At 40.4% G+C, this 27,050-nt stretch overlaps 1 protein-coding gene across 1 annotated transcript in view; it reads right to left on the reverse strand.

Annotated features, from left to right (window-relative positions):
• The window catches only part of RGS6 (regulator of G protein signaling 6), a 623,561-nt gene that overhangs the window by 571,227 nt on the left and 25,284 nt on the right, over nucleotides 1–27,050 (reverse strand). The window contains 1 exon segment of the mRNA XM_031935755.1: nucleotides 18,662–18,765. Coding sequence (XP_031791615.1) covers nucleotides 18,662–18,745 — 84 coding nt within the window. The 5' untranslated portion in view covers nucleotides 18,746–18,765.

Consider the following 27,050-nt stretch of genomic DNA (forward strand, 5'->3'; position numbering starts at 1 on the left):
GAGTCACAATTGCAAATTGTGAAACAATTTACAGAGACTACAATGTGAAATTGATCTCTGGAGGTCAGCTGATGACCTGAGGTTCACTGATGATAAACTTACTAACCATACGGCTTACAGTCTATCACAGCCTCTGCTAAGGTAAGTGTGAATGATGCAGCTCTATTCCTGTAGGCCTGGCCCATGGGAAGTAGTGTACAGGCACCAGACCCCAGGTCAGGAGGTCTGGCTCTGCCACTAAAAGCTGGTTGAGCCTAGACAGGCCTCTTTACCTCTGAGCTTCAGTTTCCTCATTTACAAAGCAGAGATAGATATGTCTGCCTTATGTTTTTCAGAGGCCTTTTACAAATATAACATGCAGGATGCAGAGTGCTAGAAGAAATTATAAAAATGGAAGGCGATATTATCACTGAACACCGTAACTCAGTGATTAGAGCATCTTGCCTATGAGGCTGTGATAGCCCTGGCATCCCAGAGAAAAGATCAGAAGTAAGCAGCTCCCCAGGTGGTTGTCTTGTTCCTTCCAGGTCTTGTGAAAAGAGCATGCTCTGTGAAGAAGAGACAGACTGACACTGACCTGCAACTCGGAATTCCCATTTACAGGGGAGCCCCAGGCACGGGTTTACCCAGTGTAAGCTCCTTTCTTCACATGCAGCATGGGAATAACAATGACTTTACAGCAGTGCTGTCAGTGTGAGCAATTCACGTGCCCCAAGCACTGGCCCAATGCCTGGCACAAAGTGGGTCCTGCAGAAATGACAGCCATTTGGACATTGCATCTGAGATGGAGGTAGCCAGCCATAAGTGGAATATCCTAGTGGGATATTTCAGAACACCCAGCTCAACACTTCCAGCAGCTCAATATGCCCGTTTTTATTTAGAAAACAAACAAAAATCTCATCAATAATGTACTGGCATAAATTATGTGAGCCCTCAGTAAAGAAATCATATTATTTGAGGGGCGAATGGCAGATCTCGTATGTTTTTGGTAGTACAGGAATGTGCACTGGTTTCTAACTTATCTTGTATACCCCCTCCCCAGTTAGACCCTCCATGGGTTCCTGGAAATAAATCAGCACCACATGGAATCACTGGGTCTTGGTTCCTATGGAAATATTGTCCCAACAAGGACATTTGCGGATGCTTTTTCAGTCTCTTTCAAATCTCCTAAAACAGAAGCTGCAAACTTCTCTGTAAAAAGCTAGTTAGTAAATATTTTAGGCTTCACCGGTCATACGGACAGTCTCTGTCACAACCACTCAACTCCTCCGTGGTAGCTCAAAAAAAAGCCATAGATAATTCATAAACAAATGATGTGGCTGTGTTTCAATAAAACTTGATATACAGACACTGAAATTTGAATTTCATATAATGTTCACATATCACAAAATATGGCTTCTCTTTTAAAGTTTTTCAACCACTGCAAAATGTAGAAACCATCCTGAGGGTCAAGGGATCAAAGGCTGGGGACAGATTAGGCCCAAGGGCAAGTTGTTTGCTGACAACGATCATAAAGTTGTAACATGTCATCAGCCACAGGAGACTTTTGTTTCAACTACTGACCCCTCCTTCTCAGCAACGCAATGAAGTAATAACTCCCTTCAGAAAGAAAATGCTCACTCCGTGCTCACTCACTGACAGTTACACTTTATCATCTGTTTCCTTGACTAGCTCCTCGAAGGGGCTCATCTACCTTGAATCACATTACTACCCAGGGTCAGACTCTTCCTTGGCAGATTGGCCACCAACTATCACTTAGTGCACCTTTTGTCAGCCACTATATATCACGACTCCTGACCAGAACATGGAAAATAATGGGAAGAGAGGCCTTGGCAGAGTCAACAAGCAGATTGGCACATGTCTCTCAAGCTCAGGGAAGTACAATTTGCCAGCACTTTCATTGTTTGAAAAAAACACATAAAGTCTTCTACTGTGCCAGTTGGACAGCCATGAGAAGGTTATTTATTCACTGTATTTAGTATCATAATTAATATTTTTAAAAATATAGGACAAACGTGGTAGCTCACACCTGTAATCTCAGCATGTTGGGATGCTGAGATGGGCGGATATACTTGAGCCCAGGAGTTCAAGCCCAGCCAGGGCAGCACAGTGAGACCCTGTCTCTACAAAAAAAGTTTAAAAATTAGCCAGGTATGGTGGTACATGCCTGTAGTCCCAGCTATGGGGAGGCTGAGATGGGAGGATCAAGCCCCAGTGGTCAAGGCTGAGTGAGCCGAGATCACACCACTACACTCCAGCCTGGGGAACAGAGTGAGATTCTGTCTCAAAAAATAAAATAATATATTAAGTGATTGGAGACAAATAGTCCTATAAGGAATTCACACTGGATGGGACTACAGTCAATGAGATATTCCTTTATTCATTTTGAACGTATCTGCTCAGTCACTTCTCCTGGATGGCACGGGCTTGTTTGTGCCCCGAGTGGGGCCTAACAGGAGCACCCAGTGAGCAAGGTGTGAAGGTCTTTAACTAAACTACCCTCCCATCTTCACTGCCAGTCTCTGAAACTCTCCTCTTTTCTGCCTTCCAATGAACTTCGGCCAATACAAACAGACATCCCAGACTTAGTTTAGATTGCCACGTATCAACCATCACGAATACAGAAAGGAAAAACAAAACTTCAGCATACCCCCTCCCTAGCTATGAAAAAGACAAAAATTCCAAAATTGTTTTCCTTTCCTTTTCTAAGACAGTGTGTGATAAGTAGAATGACGGCCCTCCAAAGATGTCCACACCCTAATCCCACAAACTTATGTTATTTGACTTGGCAAAAGAGACTCTGCAGGTGGGACTAAGTTAAGGACTCTGAGATGGGGAGGAACCCCTGGATTATGTGTGTGGGCTCCACGTAATCACAGGGGGTCCTATAAGAGAGAGAAAAGAGGGTCAGAGTCGGAGAAGGAAATATGATGCCAAGAGCAGAAGTGGGAGTGATGTGGGGCTATGACTTAGGGAATGTAGGCAGCCTCTAAAAGCTGGAAAAGGGGAGGAAATGAATTCTCCTACAGCCCCCTGAGGGCATGCAGCTCTGCCAAATCATTTTACACTCCTGATCTCCAGAACTATAAGAAAATGCATTTGTGGGGTTTCCGGGTTTTTTGTTTTTTGAGACAGGGTCTCACTCTGTCACCCAGGCTGGAGTGCAGTGGCTTGATCATGGTTCACTGCAGCCTTGACCTCCCCAGGCTCAGGTGATCCTCCCACCTCAGCCTCCTGAGTAGTTGAGATTACAGGTGCGTGCCACCACACCCAGAAAATTTTTGTATTTTTTTTTTTTTAATAGAGATGGGGTCTTGCCATGTTGGCCAGGCAGTCTTGAACTCCTGAGCTTAAGCAATCTGCCCATCTCAGCTTCCCAAAGTGCTAGAATTACAGGCATGCACCACTGTGCCTGGCCTTGTTTTAAGTCATCACATTTGTGGCAATTTGTTATGGCAGCAATAGGAAACTAATCCAGGCAGCTGCTGAAAACGTTACAGACAAGGAGAAAGTGTAGTTTCTAATAAGTTAGCCACTGAACCTCATTACATCTAAGCCTGAAGAATGAAAGGAAAAGTCTACTCCTCTTTCATGCAGGGCCCCTAAACTCCAAAACTACTGAACATTTAAATAAAGTGAGGCATAAAATGGAAGGTTGAAAGGGGTGAGTGGGCAGTTCGAGAACACTGTAGTCATATACAAAAAGCATTACCCAAGAGGACTGCAAAGGATGAGATAGAAATGGAATGTGACTTATTTATAGCAAAGCCTGCCTCCCCTCTCAAGTGTGTGACAGAAGAGCTGTTTTAAAGTTTTATTCTTCAAACTTGGCTGCAGAACTTGGCTGCTTCTCAGAACTGTGCTTTTGTATTTAGCTTTAAAATATAAGAAGCACCCCCATGGTTAAACTGTAGGCAGAGGTGGTACAGGCAGGAAAAAATGCTGTGGGGAGTGGAAAGAGGTTGAAATGTTATTCTTATTTAGTTAGTTGCTTAAGAAAAACAAATAGAGAATAAAATAGCAAACGTCTTGGAAGGGTTCCAAGTTGAAAATTTCTAAATATCCCCCGGCGTCAATGAAGCTCTCAGGATAAGGATGGTGTTGCAAAGCCAGGCGGACAGTAGGATGGGGATGTGGTTTAGAGGTGAAGAAAACACTGGCTCTAATTGTTAGAAATCCCCTCACCCTCTTTCTGTAGTTCAATGACATAGAACTTTTACAACCACCCAGAGAAACCCAGTCTATATATAATGCCGAAATCAATATTGACCTTCCAGAAAATCATATATATAATAGGAGTTGTAACACAGGTCATGCATTTTGACCTAGGAATTTTTTAATTTGCTATTAATAACAAACTCTAAATAAGTAAATTATTGTACATTACCTACTCAGAATATTATTCAACCTTTAAAACTATGATAGCCAGGTACGGTGGCTCACGGCTGTAATCCCCGCACTTTGGGAGGCCAAGGGGGCGGATCACAAGGTCAAGAGATCGAGACCATTCTGGCCAACATGGTGAAACCCCGTCTCTACTAAAAATACAAAAATTAGCTGGGCGTGGTGGTGTATGCCTGTAGTCCCAGCTACTCGGGAGGCTGAGGCAGGAGAATCACTTGAACCCAGGAGGCGGCGGTTGCAGTGAGCCGAGATTGCACCACTGTACTCCAGCCTGGTGACAGAGCAAGATTCCATCTCAAAAATATATAAATAAATATATAAAACTATGATAATGGTGACATGTTACGGCACAGATTAGTGCTTAGGCTATGGTAGAGAAACACAAAAAAGCACATACGCTATGATTACCCTCTAGGTTAATGTGTTATGTATACTATTGATACAAATTCAGAGACTGGGAGGAACAGACCAAAATGTTAACTTTAGTCATATTTGCATGATAGGAATATGTGAGTTTTTTTCTCTACTTTATGCTTTGATTCTTTCAAAATTGAATTATTACTTTTTAAATGGAAAATGATTATTTCTGAAGAGGAATGGAAAAAAAATTAATCGGCAGAAGGTTCAGCTTTGCCACTACCTTACCATGTGAGCTACAGAGCTAAAAATGTTTGTTTTCTTGCTTCAAGGTCTCCATATGAAGAATGAGGCTATAATTACATAAAGCACATATCTTATATGTAGTATTATAAAATATGTTTTATCCTAAATACATCTGATATTTTCTATCACCTTGCCTTGGTTCACATAGCTCCCATTACCTGGAATCAGTTTTTGGCTCTTTTCCACCGGCCAACTCCTACCCTTTCTTACAAATACAGTTCAGATTATTTCTCTTCAAATTTCTTCTTCCTCAATAAGCCTTCCTTGTCCACACCCACTTGTTTGTTTGTTTGTTTGTTTGTTTGTTTGTTTGTTTGTTTTGAGACAGGATCTCACTGTATTGCACGGGCTGGTCTCGAACTCCTGGGCTTAAGGAATCCTCCCATCTCAGCCTCCTCAGTAGCTGGGACTACAGATTCATGCCACCATGAATCTCCAGCAGCCACAGAAAGCCAGGAAGAGGCAAGAGAGGGGATCTCCCTTAAGCCTTCAAACGGAGCATAGCCCTGCCCATGCCTTAATTTCAGAGTTCTATCCTCCTGAACTGTGACAGAATAGCTCTCACACTAACTCTCTTATGGTTAATTTCAAACAGCTTTAAGTTTTTTTTTTTTTTTTTTTTTTTTTTTTAAACATAATTCAGTTTCTTCCCCAAAACCACAGACTTCGGAATACAGCAAATCTAGATTCAAATCCTGATAGCACCACTTAATACTAGTTATTTACTCCTTCTGACCCTCAGTTCCCTTATCTGTAATACAGGGTGAACACCCCTTAGCCAGCAAGCTATTCTGATGATTAAATGGCTCGATATATGTACAGCACCCACTGCAGTATCTGGTACATAGCAGGTGGCCAACCAAAGCTTATTTTCTTCCTGAGTTCTGCATCACTCTTGGTCTCCCCAGTTGGATGGTAAAGTTGTCTAGGACAGAGACTGTGTGCTATGCTACTTTTTATTCCCCACACAGTGCTTTGTCAGAAGCAACAACTCAGTAAGTACACTACTTGTTCATTTGATCTTTGCAAAGAGCCCTAAGCTTCACGCAATGATAAACTAGAAATTGTTGTGGACTGAGTTGTGTCTGTCAAAAAGATATTTTGTAGTCCTAAACCCTGGAGCTTGTGTACGTAAGTTCATTTGGAAATTAGGGTCTTTCAGATGTAATTCATTAAGATGAGGTCACAATCAATTGGGGGTAGGGGGATGTAGGCCTAAACCCCACAACTAGTGTCCTTACAAGGCCATGTGAAACACAGAGGTAGGCACATGAGGAAGGTGAGGTAGGACAAAGGTGAAGAGCAAGGTGATGCCGCTGCAATCCAAGGAACACCAAGGATCTCCAGCAGCCACAGAAAGCCAGGAAGAGGCAAGAGAGGGGACCTCCCTTAAGCCTTCAAACGGAGCATAGCCCTGCCCATGCCTTAATTTCAGAGTTCTATCCTCCTGAACTGTGACAGAATAGATTCCTGTTGTCTTAAGCCACACAGTTTGTGGGGCTTTGTTACAGCACCTTAGGAAACTAACACAGAAATGTTCAAAAGTGTCATACTAACAGATACAAGCTACTTCCTGTTTTCTAAACCAAAAAGGTCTCTGGAGTCAGGTAAGGTTTCCTCCAGGTAAAGCTTCTTTTTGGGTTCACTTCATATTTAGTGGTATTTGCCTGGATTTATTCCCTCTGTCTAGAGTTTTACATAACTAGGTTGTGGTGAATGTCATTCTGCTACTGTGGTGACTTTAGGCTCCAGTGTCACTTCCCCAACCACTGATCCTAGTGACTGAACATCCAGATGCCCAGGCCAGATCCTGACCATTAGCCTTCAATCCTCCTCTGTCATCTCCATCGAAAACTAATCACAGGTTAATTCTACTTTTTAAATATACTGGAAGTTTCACTTTTCTTCACCTCTACCACTATCACCCTAGACCACAAGACACTCAGGATATGTCTTTTCTAAAACATTTTAAGAGCAAACCAAGACTATAAAAGATGGATCCGTCTTCTCTCAGGGCTTCTGTTATGGGGTTCTACTTCTGGCAATGGCTAAGTAGATATTTCAGAATCACCCTCCTGCTGAGAGCAACTGGAAATGCTAGAAAACATTCTGTCAAACATGTTTGAAGGTATTAGAAAGCAACCAAGACGGTAAGAATTTGTGAGGCCATGACCTGAAAGAAGAAGAAAACTAAGAAGATGAGCCCAGCAACTGGAGCTGCCTGTTCCTCTGAAGGGCATTGTCAATTCCTTAAACAAAAGGCATGATCAAGAAGCTGAACAGAGCTTTTAGCAGTGTCACAGAGTTTAAGGGACAAAAATTAGAGGTCAGAGTCCTCCAAGGAGGAGGGGCACCTTGGAACCAGAGGGGTTCCAAGGGTTTTGGTTGGAACCAGGGTTTTGGTTGGAACCAGAAGGGCTCCCTACAGAGAGTAAAGGTGATCTAGAAATATATCTAGCCCTAACAAGAACTGAAGTCCAGCTACAAGTAATCTTTGTGTCTGACTTGATTAAGGTAATCCATTCCTATTTTGACTGACATAAAAGAAAAAAATAGTTAAGTTCTCTCAGAAGTAACATAACATTGTCCTAGAGCCATAAATGACTTCTATATTATTTGTATAATGCCCAGAACTTAATAAAAAATAAACAGAAAAAAAAAAAGAAAGAAAGAAAAGGTTAGCAGAAACAGTTCACCAAGTGATAAAGACTTTAAAATATCAGATATGGACGTTGAAACAATTATGATTAATATGTTTAGGAATTAAATGACAAAATAGGGAAGTTTAGCAGAAAACTAGAAACTATAAAAAGAAATTAAATGAAAATTTTAGAACTTAAAAATCAATAACTAAGGTTACAAATTCAATGGGATGGCTTTAACCACAGATTACTAACATATTGAAGAGAGGATTAGTGAACTGGAAGATAAGTCAGTAGAAAACATCCATGTTGAAGCACAAAACGGCAAAGGAATAAAAAATACAGGAAAGAGCATAAGAAATATATGAAATCTAGAGGAAAAAATGTCATAACATATGAACACAATCCCAAGAAGAGAGAAAAGAGAGAACTAGGCATAAACAATATTTGAAAAGTTAATGGTTAAGAACTCCCAAGCACAGCTGGGCGTGGTGGCTCACACCTGTAATCCCAGCACTTTGGGAGGCTGAGGCAGGTGGATCACAAGTTCAAGAGATCGAGACCATCCCGGCCAACATGGTGAAATCTCGACTATACTAAAAATACAAAAATTAGCTGGGCGTGGTGGCGTGCACCTGTAGTCCCAGTTACCGGGAGGCTGAAGCAGGAGAATCACCTGAACCCAGGAGGCAGAGGTTGCAGTGAGCCGAGATCATGCCACTGCACTCCAGCCTGGGCGACAGAGCAAGACTCCATCAAAAAAAGAAAAAAGAAAAAAAAAAAAGCAAGACTCCGATCAAATAAAAAGAAGTCTTACAAGCTCTAACAAGAATAAATTAAAAAGAAAATCACACCTCATAATAAAACTGCTAAAACCAAAGTGAAATAAATCTTAAAAGCAGCCAAAGGAAAAAACAGATTACATTCGAAGGAGGAATAATAAAACTTACAGCTAACTGCCCAAGAGAAACAATGAAAGCCAAGAGACAATGACAGTTATGATAAATAAAATAACTGACAATCTAGAATTCTAAATCTAGAAAAAACACCCTTCACAAAATGAAGATGAAACAAAGACTTTCTTTTTTTCTTTGAAACTGTGCCTCACTCTGTTGCCCAGGCTACAGTGAGGTGGCACAATCATGGCTCACTGCAGCCTTGACCTCCCAGGCCCAAGTGATTCCCCCACCTCCACCTCCTGAGTAGCTGGGACTACAGGCATGCACTAACATGCACAGCTAATTTTTTTTCTTTCTTTCTTTTTGTAGAGACGTTGTCTCCCTATGTTGCCCAGACTGGCCTCAAACTCTTGGGCCAAGTGATCTTCCTGCCTCGGCCTCCCAAGTGCTGGGATTACAGGCATAAGCCAAAGTGCCTGGCCCAAAGATATTTTAGACAAACAAAAACTGAGAGAATTTATCTTCAGCAGACCTGCACTAAAGAAAATACTAAAAATTATTTCAGATGTAAGCACAGAGATGCAGAAAATAATAAAGAGCAATGAAAAAAATCACTTTTGAGTAAACCTACATAACCATCATATTTAACAAATAAGACAAAACATTTTATTTTTAAAAACTCAAAAAATCCTGTAGGGTTTTAAAAATAAAGAATATTCTCCCTAACCATATCCCAGAATGTCAGTGGCCAACTTTCTTTCAAGACAATTATTAGGTTGACCAGAACAGACATCCAGTTAACTAACTCTGAGATCATTCCAAATGTGAATCCTATCCCCCTAAAATTAGTTTCCTTTCAATGGATATTTGATTTCTTTCCAAACTTTGGATATTATTTACCAGAAAGATATCACTATTCTTTTGGAGTGGGTGTATGTCTATATCTATATATATATATATATATATGTCTTTGCATATTCTTTACTTTATTGAAATAAGTTTTTAGAATAGAGAATGCTGATCAAAAAAGTGTCCATTTTCTGTTTTGATCTGAATTGGCAAACTAACAGAATTTTTAAAAGTAATCCTTCTATCCTCCAATAATTTTAAAATGTATTTATTTTTCTTTCACAGATATCTATTCACTTTTATTTTTTCTTGTTCGAAATCCTGCCAATAGGGAATTTACAGCCATTCAGGTTCTCCATAGTGTGAGAATACTGAAAAGGAGTGTCAATAACAAGAGTGATCAACTGCCTGCCAAAATGAAAAATCTTAGACTCCTTGAAAAGAAATGAGGGGGAAAAATTGGAAAGATGAAATGAAGACTTAAACACACCAAAGGTTTTTCAAATTAGAAAGTTATACTCATCAAAACGCATCATACTAAACCACACTGAGCTATTCCTCACACTAAAAATACCATCCCTTTCGCCTGTGGACACTGATACCACTGGTCTCGGACTTGCCTGCATGCCTGTCTCCTGCCAACCAAGAAAATGTGATGGGGGAGCTTTTCTTCCAGCAAGTCTAATCCTGGGGAAAAGAAAAACAGAACAGTTTTTTCCTAAGGCAATAAAAAAAGCTTCAAAAAATTTAATGAAAGGAATCTTCAAATGTAGACTGAACAATTAAATTAGTTACCTTGAACACTTTCTGGAGTTAGTCCTTGAGAATTTATTTTACTATATCATATTTTATTGTATTTTATTGTATTTTGAGACAGAGTCTTACTCTGTCACCCAGGCTGGAGTGCAGTGGCGCCATCTCTGCTCACAGTAGCTTCCGCCTCCCAGGCTCAAGTGATTCTCCTGCCTCAGCCACCCAAGTAGCTGGGATTACAGGCATGTGCCACCATGCCTGGCTAATTTTTGTATTTTTAGTAGAGACAGGGTTTCACCATGTTGGCCAAGATGATCTTGAACTCTTGACCTCAGGTGATTGGCCTGCCTTGGCCTTCCAAAGTGCTGGGATTACAGGTATGAGCCCCTGCACCTGGCCAGGAATTTTATTTAATGTTAAACAAACAAACAAACAAAAAAGAGTGAAGAAAAAAACAACATGCCCTAAGGGCTGAAGACCAAAAGCCATTTGTTTTAAACATTCTGACTTACCTGTTTTTAACATTTTGGCTGGGTTCACTTTTTAAAGAAAATTAAAAATAAAGTGAAGGAGGCTATGAAATAATACAAATAATAAAATGTGGGTTTCTCTATTTTAGATTACGAAAGACCTAGAATGTTAGAACTAAAAAATGCTTTAGAGATCACCTAGCATAGTTAACCCCTCACTTCACAAATTAAAGAGCTAGACTTAACAAAAAGTAGGAACAACTTATGCATGGCCAGACGTGAGCTAGTGGGGCAACCAGAACAAATACCCAGATATCCTCATCCATTTATAGACTCTTTCCTGGGCTCTCTCAATTTATCTACATATGGGGAAGAGAGGGGAAGGCAATCCAGTTCTACAGGTATTTGCTTCGAAACTTTATCCTGGGAGACTTTCTGAGAGCTACAGATAGAGCCTAGGGAAAAGACTCCTTCTCATTCCTCCTCATTATTCTCAAATTCTCCCTACATCTTCTCAGTCACCAAATCCTGTTGCTTGAACCACCTAAACACCTCTCAGACACATCTTCCCGTCTGTATTACCACTGCCACTGATTTGGAAATCATTTTTCCTCACCTGGATTCCTGTATAATCTCTAAACTGTCCTCCTACCTCCAATCCTACCACTTCTCCAACACTCTCCCTCCACACCGAACCCCCCCACATCAATCACCCATTGATCTCCACACTGAATCTTCTCCACATTGACTTCCCCATTTCGAATCCCATTCTCCACTTTGAACAAACGACTCCCCTGCTTCAAATCCTTTCATGAAGAATGCCCTTATCAAGAAACGCAGAGTCTCAATGGCTTCCCTTTGCTTGTGCGATAATACCTGCATTCGTTAGGGTCTTACTGGTAAATGGAAGACATACATAGGACAATTGAAGAAAAATGTATTTCCAAAAGGACTAAGTTTAAAGGAGTTCCAGGGTACAGGGAAATTATAAAACAAACAAACAAACAAACAAACAAACAAAAAACACTCAGAAACCCCTGGCTAGTAGAAGTAGAGCTGTGTGATAGATGGTTTCCAAAATGGCCCACAAAGATTTTCTGAATTCTGGATCTTGGTATTCACATCCTTGTGTAAATCCCTCACCTTGGGTGAGGGGTGGACCTAGTGACTTCTTACTCTCAAAAGGGATGGGATAATATGTCCAAAATTGGGCTGGGGGAGGAACAGCACTAGAATAAATACCTAATGTAAATGATGAGTTGATGGGTGTAACAAAGCAACATAGCACATGCATACCTATGTAACAAACCTGCACATTGTGCACATGTACCCTAGAACTTAAAATATAATTTAAAAAAAAAGAAAAAAGTGCCCAAAATTAGGTTATAAAACACTAAGACTCCTATCACTCACCTTCCCTCTCTGCCTGTTGTCACTCTGATTAAAAAATAATAATAATAATGCCATGTTATGAGCTGCACTATGGAGAGTCACATGTCATAAATAACTAAGACTGGCCTCTGGCAAACAGCCAATGAAGAACTGAGTCCACCGTTCCAACAGCCCTTAAGGAACTGAATCCAGCCAACAGTCACACAAGTAAGTTTGGGAGTAGGCTTTTCCCCAGCTGAGACTTCAGATGAAACCACAATCCCAGTCAACATCTTGATTACAGTCTTTTAAAAGACACTGTGCTGGAGAACTCACAAAATCTGCACTTGGATTACTAACCCACAGAAACTGTGACATAATAAATGTTTTTAAGCCATTGAGTTTTGAGATAATTTGTTACACAGCAACAGATAACAAACACAAACTGGAACCACCCCAAGACCCAAAAGGATTAGCAGACAAAAAGGATCCGGACCCAGAAGAGGAAAGTAGTCTGCCTTGCGAAAATCAACAAACTTCAGTAGAGGGATATGGCCAGTGCAAGGTTTTGCAGAGTGAGACCCAGGAGAAGAAATTCTCTGACATTGCTCTTCTCCTTTCCTCCCATCTCTTTCCAGACTTTTACTAACCAAACCCAACTGAAACCCAGAGGTCACAGGAGCCCTGTAAATGTAGTCCTCACAGCTCAGCCTCCGGGGCAGAGAGCAGCACGCAAAGGAGTTGAACATGGGTGTGGAGGTGCAAAGGGAAGATACTTTTACAATGTCTAAACTCCTTGGCATGGATACATAAGGTCTTTTGTGATCTGGCCCTAATCTACCTATCTAGCTTTATTCCTCAAACTTTCATCACAGAAACCTGGCTTCATAACAACCACTTAAAGTCTCCTGAATGACATCACAAATCTGCTCTTTTACAGGCACTAGTCCTGCCTCCTACACCTTCTCTCTCCTTTTCCATCTGGTTAATTCCTAGTCATCTTTCAAGAATCAAAGAAGGTGCCAAATCCTCTGGATGTCTTCTGCATCATCATCCCCTCTCCTGGGATGGACTACATGACCCCTCTACCTCCTCCCACACCCTCAGTTGCTTCTACCAACACTGTAATTGTCTAGTTCCCCACCTCTCCCCAGCTGGCCTGTGGGCTCATTCAGGACTCAGTTCTCATCTTGCATTCCTAGCATCTAATAGTGTCTGGCACACAAATGACACTCAATATGTATTTCCTGATTCGAAATTTCTAATCCTCATCATGCCTTAGTCACCAGGACCTGCAGGTCCTCAGACTCTCTCAACTGTGCTGGCTTCTACCACTGCCTCCTATGAATTCCAAACCACACCCTGTCCCTAGCTTCCCCCATAGCACTGGATTCCTCCAGGCTAGATCTTTCCCTTCTTGCGGCATACCACAGCCAATGTAACTAAAATAGTGTGACATTTACTTTCTGGATGTATACATAAACCAACTACTGCCCAGGACTTCAAGGGCCCTAAATCATTAGGCAGAGTGACCTTGGGGTATCAGAGCAACATAAAGGCTAGACTCAAATTCCAGCAGAAAAGGAGTCGATAACTAGAAACGAATGGGTGAAGGAAGCCATCAATGACGAGGCTATGTAACTAACCCTTTGATATACAAGAACATTGGCTTTTTTTGTCTTCCTCTAAAACTCCTATTTCATCTGTGACACTATATGCTACTGGCAATGTACAGTGTTGCTACTTAAACACCACTTCTGTTATGTATATAATATGTAATTAGTACTACAAAATAATTTTATTAATGTCTTAAATGTTATTAGCAAACCAAAGAAACAGGTTGCCACCAAGAAGATGTCATCTAATTTTCACTGTTGAATATTAAATCATTACAATTAAAACTTTTTCTTCTAATGCCTGACTTAATTGGGCTTTATCTCAATCCAATTTAGATTATCTAGAACTATCTAAAATATTTCTTCAAAAGCTCAAAAGACCTTTAAAAGCGCATATAGTCTCACAACATTGTTTTGATATCAGGGAAGTGTACTAACTTATGAAAGCTCAAAAAGTTATAGAATGGAACTTTGAAATCATTGCAGAAAGGTATTTGGCACATTTTTAGACCAATTTCCTCCCTTTACAGAAAAGGAAATGAGGCCAAAGTATTATATTTTATTTACTAAGCTAACAGTAAGTGCATATAATTCATTTTTTAATTCTTCTTTCTACCTTACGTGGACACTGAATATATTCTTTTTGTGTTAGAAGTATCTCATAATTGAGAAGGAAGGAGGAAAAGAATGAAGAAGGTAGAAAACAAAACAAGAAGTAGAATCAGGAAAATGAAGTTCTCCACACAGAGCTGGGACCAGACAGGCAGAGCCTCCAGCTCTCTGTGTGACATCTTCCATGCCTCCTGACCCAAACAAATCAAATTACCAGTCTAGTTAGGAGAACTTTGTCAAGAGGCATTGTTAACACCGAAGATCCAAACAAGATCAGAAAGCAACCTGCTCTTACTCAAAAGCCATCTTACCTATAAAAGAGGGTAAACATTTCAGAAAATCTTTACCCGAGAAGCAAAAGCACCAATGAGTAGAATGAAACTTCAGCATTAAAAATATGAGACATTAATCCAAGTCAACTCTCCCAGAATAAGCATGAAAGCCAAAGACCTGCCACATTTTATTTTCATTAATTTAACGTGCCCCATTGCTACTCAACTCCAACAATGTGGTAACAGTAGTCTGTGATTGAAAACATGGTAGTCGCATAGGGTGCTAGAAAGGCAACTGACTGGAGGGGCCAAGCTCCCTGGACACCATCATGGCTTCCATGGGAAAGTGCTGAGGAACCTTAACCAAGTTACCCTCTCTATACTTTCAGTTCTTTCATCTATAAAATAAGACTAGAAAATCTCTAAGGAAAAGCTACTAAAATCCCTATGACAAGAGCTTGGTTCTTCTATGTCTTGAGAGATCTACAAATAATTATGAAATCAAAAATGTAATTCAAAACACTAACTCTCTCATCACTTTGCAACACATACTATGCCTGGATATTGTAAAAGACTAAGTCAGCGCTTTTCAAACTTTGTTGGGCATCAGATTCTCCTGAGAACATCTTGAAACTCAGATTCCTAGGACCCAGCTCAGACCGATTAAATAGAAATACCTTGTAGAGGGGGTCCTTTGAGGATTAACATTTTTATAAAGCACCCTAAATGATGCGATGTATAGCTAGGTTCAAATATCATCATTACACTGGGCAATTCAATAACTCAGGATCCTAAGGATACAGGAATATAAAAAAGGTTAACAGGTCTGGGTGTCTTCATGAATAACTAAGGTTTTCTTTTAAATAGATTCTTAATGTGACCAATACATTTTTCATACACACCTCCAACCCAAACTGTGAATATGAAGGATGAAAAACTAAATTAGAAAGTCTGTTCAAGTCAATAAATAAGTCATGCCTTGGGAAAGTACAACTTCTCACAGTTAATGACATGAAAACATGAAAAGGAAATGAAGAGTGTTCTGTAAAGCATGGGCTTAAAAAACCCACCCATCATTACTCATATATCAAGAGGTTACCATCCTAAATGTCATTTAAAAGTCACAACAACATTATAGACATAATCATCCACTTATTACTTGAAAGTTTACCCAAAAGCTTCATTTCTCTAGATTTGGCTTTTTAAATGTCAGCATCTGAATCAACACAATGCAGTCCAAGCAAAAATTTCACACTGAAAGTGTCTGACAAGAGAAAAAAAAAACAAACAAACAAACGAGAAAGAAAACAAAAATGAAAGCACAATTTTTTAAATGTAAATTTTAGTCGTGGGTATCTAACGAAAGGTTTGGGTTTATGGCTACGACTTTGAATAAATGATTACACTAAAGGACTTCCGAAGAAAATGCTTTGAATTGCCACTGGCTTCAAAATCCAACCTTTACTGATGATACCTTGAGGACAACGTGCTACAGCAGGTAAATTCTTGGTTGTAGCCAAAGGGCAGCCTACAGCATCAGGAGTAGAAAACTATATGAAAATCCCATAGTTCAAGTACAACCATGGTTTAAGTCAGTCAGGTTAACTAGGTTTAAAATGGTGTCAGGGTCTGACCTCACACTGTGCAATAAGTGTGTCTTCTTTCTTTCTAATAGACTGAACCAATTCAATGTCCCTTTTATGGTAATTAAGATAGCAAATACACATGAACATATATATACTCCCTATACAAGTTTGTCATGTGAAAGATATATTTTCATTATTAGTTGTCATTTCTCTAAAGAACTACAGCAGTTGACATGTTTGTTACTAAATTAAACCAGAAAAGAGCCCCTTACTACCACCCAAAAAGTAAAAACCAAGTTCTCATAAACCTGCAGGAAGTTTTTTTTTCCTGTAAACATAATACAAACCAAGTTCTCACAAACCTTCAGGAAGTTTTTTTTTTTTTTTCCTGTAAACATAATACAAACATTCTAGTAGAAAAGTGGTTGGGTTACATGACCTTTGCATTTCTTAATCTTTAATAATCCATGAATTTGCAATCCTCTGAAGAATATAAAAATATTTTTGTTGTTTTCCTGTGTCTTAAAAAAACTCACTGTATAAATTTGCTCTAGACAACTTATTAACAGCACCAACATTTAGAGATTTTATCATTTATTTTCTCTCTAAGTGTCACTATCTCTACAAGACCTAAACATGAAAAGAAAAAGAGATATTCATTATGGACCACATTGTGGTCTAAATAGGATATAAGATGCCTCATTCAATTTATATAAAGTGATCTTCATAATTACCTTCCTCCCACATTTTTTTTTCTTTTTACAGATGAAAACACTATGGCTCATGGAAGTTAAAGAACTAACTTACAGTCACATTGCTAAAGAGTGATAAAGTTGGAATTTTAACCTAAGTCTCACTCTAAAGCCCATGTTCCCACCAGCCTGGCACGGGGTCTCCCAGTATGGGGGTGAGTTAAGAAAGTAACAATGACTCAATGTCTATTATTCTGTATGTTTCACTAATTGCTCAGCCCCATTAATCTATTTTTTTCTTTACTGCAATTTAATAAGCATCATTCTTATAGATAGGTTATCTAGACATTCTCTTGCAAAGCAAAGAACTACAGAATTTTACACTCAAAGCAAGAATAATTTGAGAACTCTATTTTTACAAGGAAAAGAGAAAAATTCACCATATTGATCATCCAGGAATATCTAGTTCCACACTGCCCATATAAGTAATACACAGAGCCTCTCAGAATGCACAGAACTGAGCAGAAATTCAAGTAGTTAGTGAAATGAACATTAACTTATTTCCTTATTAACATACAAGAGAGTTAGGTTAAATTTTCACAAACATGCAAACATTAAAAAGGTGTACAATAAGAAGCAATTATGTCAAATTCAGCAGGTACTAAAATAAACTTAAGTGCCATTTTCTTCCTTTAAAATGTATTCTTTTTCCAAATATCTCAATTTGAATTAATAGCACCAATGATTTTCATTCACCCAAGGTCAAAAACCTAGTCATCTTTGACTCTCTACTTGCCGCCTATATTCCTTCAGTTTCCAAGTCATTTTTAATCCGGACTTTAATTCCTCTTATCAGTTTCTCTCAATTCTGAAGGTGATTTCACAAGCTGAATTAGAGTCTCTCCTTTCCCTCCTTACCTTTCACACAGACACAGAAATCTCTCTCCTAGAGCCTCCGCTCTATCTTGATAACAATCCATTCAGCACACTGAGGCAAGAGTCATAATCCCAAAGAGATCTCAATGTTGCAACTCTTGGCACAGAAGTTTTTCAAAATTAAATTGCCTAATTCAACACTAACATGTGGCTCCAGCCAGCCTCTCTTTCCAAAATCCTATCTTCATTTACTCCTTGTAATGCATCCTATGCCCAAGCTAACCAGTTCTGGTTGCTGTTACTTTCCTCAGTTCTGTGCCCTTGCTGAAACATCTTATCACCTGCTACGTTCTTCCTCTCTGCTTTCCACATAAAGCAATCCTGAACATATTTTAAAACTGAGTTCAAAGACCATTCTTCCACAAGCCCATTCTCACCTCTGAGGCTGGGAGAACTGGCCTCCTGCTCTGAAATTACATAACACTCTACTTGCACGTCTATTTTGGAAATTAACATTTAGACTCTACAACAGTTATTTGTGTACATCTTATGTCTCCTACCAACTGTAATCATCTCATACAAATATACCTCTGTATCTCCCACAGCATTCAGCCCAGATTTTGTACATACTATGAGTTTGAAGAACTTTCAGTTCATATATCTTACACTAAGGCCTTTCCACTGAAGGAGAATGTGTCTTCCCCATCTGTATTGCTTAGGCAACCTTTGGGTTTAAAGAAAACTAAATGGCATAATATTTTTCAAGTGTTAAATGCCAAGTGCTCAAGTATGAACTTTCTTGAATTTTAGAACTAGAAAACCAGAGGATGTGAGAAGAAAATATGCATTTATCAGTAAGGCAGTTTAGGCAGAAAACATTTGTCTTTTTGTCAACCCTACACAGAACACAACAGTCCACAGGGGCAGCATGCAGGGCACTTGACCAGATGCCTTACTTTGCAGTAGACAATCATGTTTGGAGAACTCTCCTCTGGGTCAGCAATCCCCACTGCTCTTTGATCCCCGGATCCCTGAGCCATCCTGAGTCTCTTCACTCACACTGCAAAAATAAATGAATAGACCATTAAGTCATGAAGGAATTATATAAAGAGGGCTTTGAAATGTAAAGAATTAAGAAACTTTTGGCAGATGCCAGGAACACAAAACATATTACGTGATTTTTTTTTTAAGTTAGGGAATGATTGTAGTCTTACTATCCACAAATATTCTTCTAATCCCCAAACAACATGTTGTTGATTTTCAGTTCAGAATCGCACACCTCAGAAGTGAATATACGGCAGTCTCTCTTTTTTTTTTTTTTTTTTTTTTTTGAGACAGAGTTTTGCTCTTGTTGCCAAGGCTGGAGTGCAGTGGTGCGATCCCGGCTCTCTGAAACCTCCACCTCCTGGGTTCAAGAGATTCTCCTGCCTCAGGCTCCTGAGTAGCTGGGATTACAGGCATGTGCCACCACGCTCAGCTATTTTTGTATTTTTAGTAGAGACGGGGTTTCTCCATGTTGGTCAGGCTGGTCACAAACTCCTGACCTCAGGTGATACACCAGCCTCAGCCTCCCAAACTGCTGGGATTACAAGCATGAGCCACTGCACCCGGCTGCGGCAGTCTTAAATAACCTCCTGAGGACAAATGAAGCCAATCATTTTGCTGTTGAGCTCACCTTGCCAAAGCTCATTTTCTGATTAATTCTATGCATTAAAATATGAATATTTTATTAGGGAAATCAAAATCCAGACCACAAGGAGATACCACTTCATACCCATTAAGATTATTATAATTAAAAAAAAAAAAATCCTCAAGTAAGTCTTGGCAAGGATATAGGGAAATCAGAATCCTCAAACATTGCTGGTAGGAATGTAAAATGATACAGTCACTGTTGAAAACAGTTTAGTGGGGCCAGGCGCGGTGGCTCAAGCCTGTAATCCCAGCACTTTGGGAGGCCCAGACGGGTGGATCACGAGGTCAGGAGATCGAGACCATCCTGGCTAACACGGTGAAAACCCATCTCTACTAAAAAATACAAAAAAACTTGCCGGGCGCGGTGGCGGGCGCCTGTAGTCCCAGCTACTCGGGAGACTGAGGCAGGAGAATGGCGTGAACCCGGGACGCGGAGCTTGCAGTGAGCCGAGATCCGGCCACTGCACTCCAGCCTGGGCGACAGAGTGAGACTCCGTCTCAAAAAAGAAAAAGAAAAAGAAAAAGAAAAGAAAACAGCTTAGTGGTTCCTCAAAAAAAGTTGAACACAGAATTACCACATGATCCAGCAGTTCCACTTCTAAGTACATACACAAAATAACTGAAAACGAATACCAAATACTTGTACACAAATATTCATAGCAGCACTATTCACAATAGCTAAAAGGTGGAAGCAACCCAAATGTCCATTAGTGGACGAATGGATAAATAAAACATGTGTATCCACACAATGGGATATCATTGAGCAATAAAAAGAAATAGAGTACTACAATGTGCTACATGCTGCAACGTGGATGAACCTTGAAAACATGCTAAGTGAAAATACGCTAAGTGAAAAAAGCCAGACACAAAACGTCACATATTGTTTGAGTCTATTTTTATGAAATATCCAGAATAGGTAAATCCGTAGAGACAAGAAACAGATTGGTAGTTGCCAATAGCTGCAGGAAGGATGGAATGGGTGACTGCTTAACGGATACAGGGTCTCCTTCAGGGGCCTTGATAGAGGTGATGGCTGTAGAACACTGTGAAAGCAAGAAATGCCACTGAATTATACACTTTAAGATGGCTAATTTTATGTTATGTGAATTTCACCTCAATTCAGAAAAATAAATATATTTAATTTGGCCTTTTTGAAAAGCCTGAAAAGATAACAGTGAAATAAGAACAAGCATATGGAATTTTTGAGTGAAGAAGGAAGTTCAATCCTTGGTGTGACATTATATTTATTGTGTGACCTTGAGCAAGTACAATAATCTGTTGGGTTTCTTTTATTAATTTCCCTTTAAAACAAATATATTGAATGCCTGCTATATGCTCCAAGTCGTGCTAAGGCACCTTCCTCTACACTGCCCTCAGCAGTAAAATGTGAATTCTACCAGGTTCCCCGCAGGTAAGGGTCAAATAAGCTGAGTGTGAGAGCAGAGTATAAAGCATTCTATACAAATGCTATCCCTAATCTAAGAGGCTGCCTGGGTTACTTGCACAAAATTCATAGGCTTTTCATCAAAGAAACTCTTATAAATAACCATTTATAAGACAGAAAAGGCTATTTCAATTTAAAATAAAAACTTAGGAAACATTTTATTATAAAACAAGTTGCTACCAAAGGTCATTCCATAAAAACAAATTTGGATGGAAAATGGGAGAGAGAGAGGAATTTGTAATTTATGGTAAGAATTTAATTGCCCCAAATATCCCATTCGAATAACACTATCTGCTTTCTTCACTATTTATAAATTACAATGGTTTTTAAAATTAGATTACATAAAGAGGTAAAGAGCATCATTCTATATTATCTCTCTACACTGTAATATCAGGATTTCTTTTTTTTTTTTTTTTTTTTTTTTTTTTTTTGGTCTCGCTCTGTTGCCCAGGCTGGAGTGCAGTGGTGCTATCTTGGCTCACTGCAAGCTCCGCCCCCCCGGGTTCACGCCATTCTCCTGCCTCAGCCTCCGGAGTAGCTGGGACTACAGGCACCCGCCACTACACCAGGCTAAGCTTTTTGTATTTTCAGTAGAGATGGGGTTTCACTGTGTTAGCCAGAATGGTCTCGATCTCCTGACCTTGTGATCTGCCTGCCTCAGCCTCCCAAAGTGTTGGGATTACAGGCATGAGCCACCATGCCTGGCCCAATATCAGGATTTCTATTAATACAGTACTACATGGAAACACTGATTATCCTAATCAATGGCTTTTAAAATTAAATGAACACACAGTTTTATTTTTAAACAACTACTTAGTTGCCTACTCCTTTGCCTTAATACAGAATATGACAGAGCATGAAAACAAACATTGAGTTCATTTATATATATTCATGTATCTATGTAATAGAGACGCTTTAGGTTTCTGTTGCTTTATTTTAAAATGAACACTTTCACTTTAATGAGCATATTCTCTTCTACCTAGAAAACTGTATTATAATAGCAAGGTCAGAAATGACCTAGAAACAAACGTGTCAGGCCTCCCTCTCCCCTCCCACCAACAGAACCATTTCTGTGTGTTAAAACAGGCTGATGTTCCAGAGTCTAGACTTGAAACTACAGTTTCAAGTGAATGCAGATAGTCTCTGTGTTAAGAATTTTAGTAAGCCTCGTATTCGGTACAAATGCTTCTATTTTTGGTTCCTCTATTAACTCGTTTTGAAACTCAGACAAGCTATTTAGCTTTCCTGTATCTAGAAAGAATCATATCTAAAATAATAATATCCTTTCTAGTCCACATGTCAACAGATGTTAGATAGAACTGGATGTGAAACCTACATAGGTAAAGATTTTCTAATTAAATTCACTGACTATTAAAGCTGAGGCTTGTGAAATTAAAGGACTAGGTTTTCATTCATTATAGTATGATGTAAAATACTTTTTTTAAATGGAGTACAATAGAAATGGAGTGTTTAAATTTAGTGGTAGAGAAAAACAGAGTGTTCTTCATTGTACTTACATATACATATACATACACAGTAAACAACCCAGGGGTTTCTATATTAACATTTGAAGAATGTGAACATTTTGTGAAAACATGTAACTGCATATCAAAAGAAAGCATGTTAATATTATTTTCCTATATGGACTCACAGCTAACCCAAGAGGAAAACTGAAAATGGGCTAGGACCTTGCATTTCACAATCTCCAAGAAGAGACAATACGGCTTGGTGGTTACAAGTTGCCTCTCTTCAGACAGATCCATGTCTGAATCCAGGCTCCACCACTTCCTAGCTGTGTGATCTTAGGCAAGTTCCTTCTCCTCTCTGTGCTTTTAATCCCTTACCTGTCACACACCACAGCCCCAGCATAATGGAAAGCCCTCTGAACTAGGAGTCCTGGTATCGCCCCACCCCTCACTCCTTTGCAACTAACCAGCTATCAGAACCAGGACACATAGCTTCCCTGGACCTCAGTTGGGCATTGACTATAAAATCCAGCATCCTTAGAGTTCCTTCCAGCTCTGAGCTAGGCCCTCAGAACCTCACATTTCTAACTTTCCTTCAAAGACTCTCACCAGAATGTTCCATGCCACCTGTCTCTGTCATTACTGCGTATCTCTTCTATTCATGACAGTGCTCAACATCTCAAAGAATAAATCACAAAACCATCACAGTGGAGCATCCCCTGTCTGACTCAGCATCCCTCCCCATGACGGAATTCCTATACCACACCACCCACCCTTAGGTTCTTTGGGACTCAACATTTATTCTTTGAGCAAATATACTGAGCGCCTACTTTTGTAAGGTTCCATGCTAGGCCCTGGGGATATACAGATAAGTCAGACACAGATCCTCTCCTTAAAATGTTCAGAGACTGGTAGGAATAACAGATGTGTTCACAGAAAGGACACTGTTATATGTGGTTGCTCAATTATGATGGCACAGAGTAGGAGGAGGTGACAGATGAGCAGAAGCCTGGGAGAGGCAAAATTTGCCATTCCAGCCAAGGCTATGCACACACACGGGCATAGAAATCTGAAGCCCCAGAAGTGGCTCAGCTCTGTGCTAGACAGTCAAGAGAAAAAAGCCACAAAGATAATCTGATCCCAGAAAGATTAAGTGGGAGACAGCCAAGTGTGGAGAGTGAGATAACAGGGATTCACACCTATCTGAATTTGTGGGACTTTGTTTACTTGTCTATCAGGGACTTCCTCTGCTAGAAAGCCAGTTCTTCATAGGCAGGGACTTTATTGTTGGGGTTCACCCCTCTCTCCCTGGCACTTAGAGCAGAACCTGGCACATAGAAGGTACTTAAATATGTTTGGATGAATGATGGGACTGAGAAAATTCTACCAGGATGCAGTGTCCTCCTTCCAGAAGATTCATCTGGATAACAAGCCATTAAAAGTGGCCAATAAAGAAGGCTCTTGATCAACAAAGACCCATGTATAGCATCATACATAAAGATTTTCCCCAAGGTTTATTGATATGAACCAGCCTGGACTCAGCAATCCACTTCTGGAATTCACAAGCAATTTAGGTAAGAAGGAATATGTGGGGAGGGTAGAAAACATAGTGAGGGGGATACTCTAGGCGTAACAGGACAATTGAGCACCTGTGACACAAACAGATTCGTGAATCCTTGAAAGTCAGGATTGTGCCTGCAGTCTACTCCAGACTTATATTGCATCTGTAACTTGCAGTTACAATAAATACCTGCTGTTTACTTTATAACGCCAGCCCCTCTGGAATAAGCAAAGCCTAGGGTTCAGCAGCTAACAATGTTGAGGAAAGCAGGAAGGAAGGGCCTCGACGGTATAGGAAAAGAAAGGGCTTTGAAGTCAGACTGAGAATCACATCTCAGCTCTAGCCTCACTAAGGCTATTATGTGGCCTTTGACAATAGACTCTCCCACCCTAAATTTCCAGCTCCTTGCCTGGAAGATGAGATCCCTCCATCACACAGGGTTGTTTTTGAAGAGGGAAGAGAATAAGCCATGGAAATGCCCCAGCACAGAATTAATGTAGAAACTGACCAGTGACCTTGTTCTAAGCCAATGTTTGGCCAAGTGAAATTCCCAGGCCACTGGCATCAGATTCAATGGAGAATCCCACCCCAACCCCCACCCACAAATATTCTGACTCGTGCATCGGAGATGAAGCCTTCAGCGGTCCAATGACCTCCTCAGGTGATCCTGACACAGAGCTAAGAGGAGAACTGACTACAATTACCCTACAATGTCACTGAAATTACCACGGCTTGCAGCTAAAAGCTTTAAACATCAAGCCTGCCACTCTTAGTGCCCAGCCCTCAAAACCCTATTCAGGGAAATGTCATGTAGGAGAAGTAATCAAACCCTGACTGTAATATAGTTTGAATATTTATGCTGCCAAATAAGAATTTCTGTTGATGTTATTTCCTCTCCTCCATATTATATCAAATTCTCATTGTTTGCCTCAGCCCATTAAAACCCAATGGATATTTTTTCTGACATCAGCAATGTTAAGCACTTCAGGAAAAAAAAAATTACAATATGTGTGCTAGCTCAGTAGTACGAGCTTGTTTATATAGCTCTAATCTGACTGAGTGGGCAGGAATCCCAAGGGGAAAGGAGGAAGAACAACAGCTCTAAATAACAAATCACTCTTTCTGTTATAGCAGAGTCTGCCAACTTGACATTTCCTATGTATTTGAAGTTCAAATGCTCAATGACAGAGTGTCCGTTTCAGGTAATGCACCAAGATCTTAAAGTACGGCAATAGCACGCAACCCCTAAAGGCCAATTTTGGTGGCACTAGAAGGCACCCAGTATTTTACTGGGATATAATCACTTGATCATTTTAGGATATCGATTAGAATTCAGTGGTTCCCAAAAACTTGCCCAAGGACCGGAACTAGGCTAGCAGTCTCAGAATCACCTAGAAGATATTCTAAATATACATACTCCTGGTTCCCATGCTCCAGAAGTTCTGATCCAGTAGGCCTAGGGTGGTCCCTGGAGATTTACAGATTAACCATTTTCCAAATGATTTGTAAGTATAGCCAGGTTTGGAAACCACTGACCTAGATTCCATAGGGCCTGCCTTCCCTTCACTTGATCCCTTCCTCCCATCCCATGCTGCCTGATGTTTGGGCAGACATGCTGATGGGGGCTCCTTTAGCTTCCCATGTATTAAGGCAAAAACTCAATGAAATGGATGCAACAAGGTTCTGGGGTCGAAAAAACTGGCTTTCAATCCTGGCTATGTCACTTAGTGCTGTGTGGCCATAAGCAACATATTTAGCCCCCCTAGGCCTTAGTTTCCTCGCCTATAAAATGGAACAAATGCTAATGACTCTGCAGCAGTGGTTCTCAGCCTGGCCTGCTCATTAGAATTTCTTGGACAGCTCGTCACAGCAACCTCAACAGGTGGATGTTATTATTCCCACTCTATGAATGAGAAAAATAAGACTGAAGAACATAGGTAACCTGCCCAAAGTAACAGTTTGCCAGCCAAGCAACTAAAATTCAAATCCAGGACTGACTCCAATGCCCACGGTTTTTCCAACATGTCCATCTTGTGAAATCACCTACATAAAGTAGACGTTTAGCACAAAGCCTGAAACATAGTAGGTCCTCAACTAATCTGTGTTTCCTTCATTCTACTTGCTAGTTTTCAGTGAAGTTGACTTCTCCACTCCACACTCCAATCCTACCTTAAGACTTACAAATAAATACAATGGTCTCTAAGCTACCACAGTTGCCCTGACAGGCTAAACTAATTAAATTACCAAAGCTGTATGTGTATGTGTGTGTGTGTGTGTGTACACACACACACATATATATACACACACATATATGTGTATACACACACACACACACACATATGCAGGAGGATTGCTTAAACCTGGGAGTTCAAGACCAGCCTGGGCAACATAGCAAGACCCAATCTCTTCAAAAAATACAAAAATTAGCCAGGCATGGTGGTGCATGCCTGTAGTCTCAGCTACTTAGGAGGCTGATGTGGGAGGATCACTTGAGCCCAGGAACTGGAGGCTACAGTGAGTTATGATCATACTACTGCACTCCAGCCAGGGCGACAGGGTGAGGACTGATCTCTGACGTAAAAATAAAAATAAAAATTTTGCATTCCATCTGTTAAAGTTTCTAAAAATTAAGCTAGGAGGGAGAAGTGGAAAGATCGCCACGTAACAGGGCATGCTGGCCCTGGGAGTCCTGTTACTGCAATCTCTGCTGGAAAACCAGGTCTACCCAGGCATCCTCTCTCACCAGGGCTCTGAACTCCACACTGCTCTGGAAACCCCAACCCCTCCAACTCCCCACAGACTCATCCCACCCTTTGAACACTTCTGTAAATAGTATGCCCACTATGTCCTTCCATCTTCTCTCTGAACTTTAAACTTGTGACCTTAATAGAAACTTGCCTTCTCCTCTCCTGCAGCCCTCTGTCCTCATGCCATGTATCTCAAGACCAGGGAGTAGAGCAGGCAGCCTCCTGGCTCTCCACTGCTGCTTCAAATGATTTCTCTCCCTCCCTCCAACACAAATCCCTGCTCTGTGGCACTCAGGCCATCTGGCTCTGCCACTTTCTGCTCATCCTCACTGCTGTTTTCCACCTCCCTCCTGCTTATGCCTTCTCATTCCCTGAAGACTCCAGCTTCCGCCTCTCAGAGGGTTGCTTCTGCTTCCCTAACACCTTCACCACTTT

This window comes from Piliocolobus tephrosceles, chromosome 6, assembly GCF_002776525.5.
Source record: "Piliocolobus tephrosceles isolate RC106 chromosome 6, ASM277652v3, whole genome shotgun sequence".
Taxonomy (NCBI): Eukaryota; Metazoa; Chordata; class Mammalia; order Primates; family Cercopithecidae; genus Piliocolobus; species Piliocolobus tephrosceles.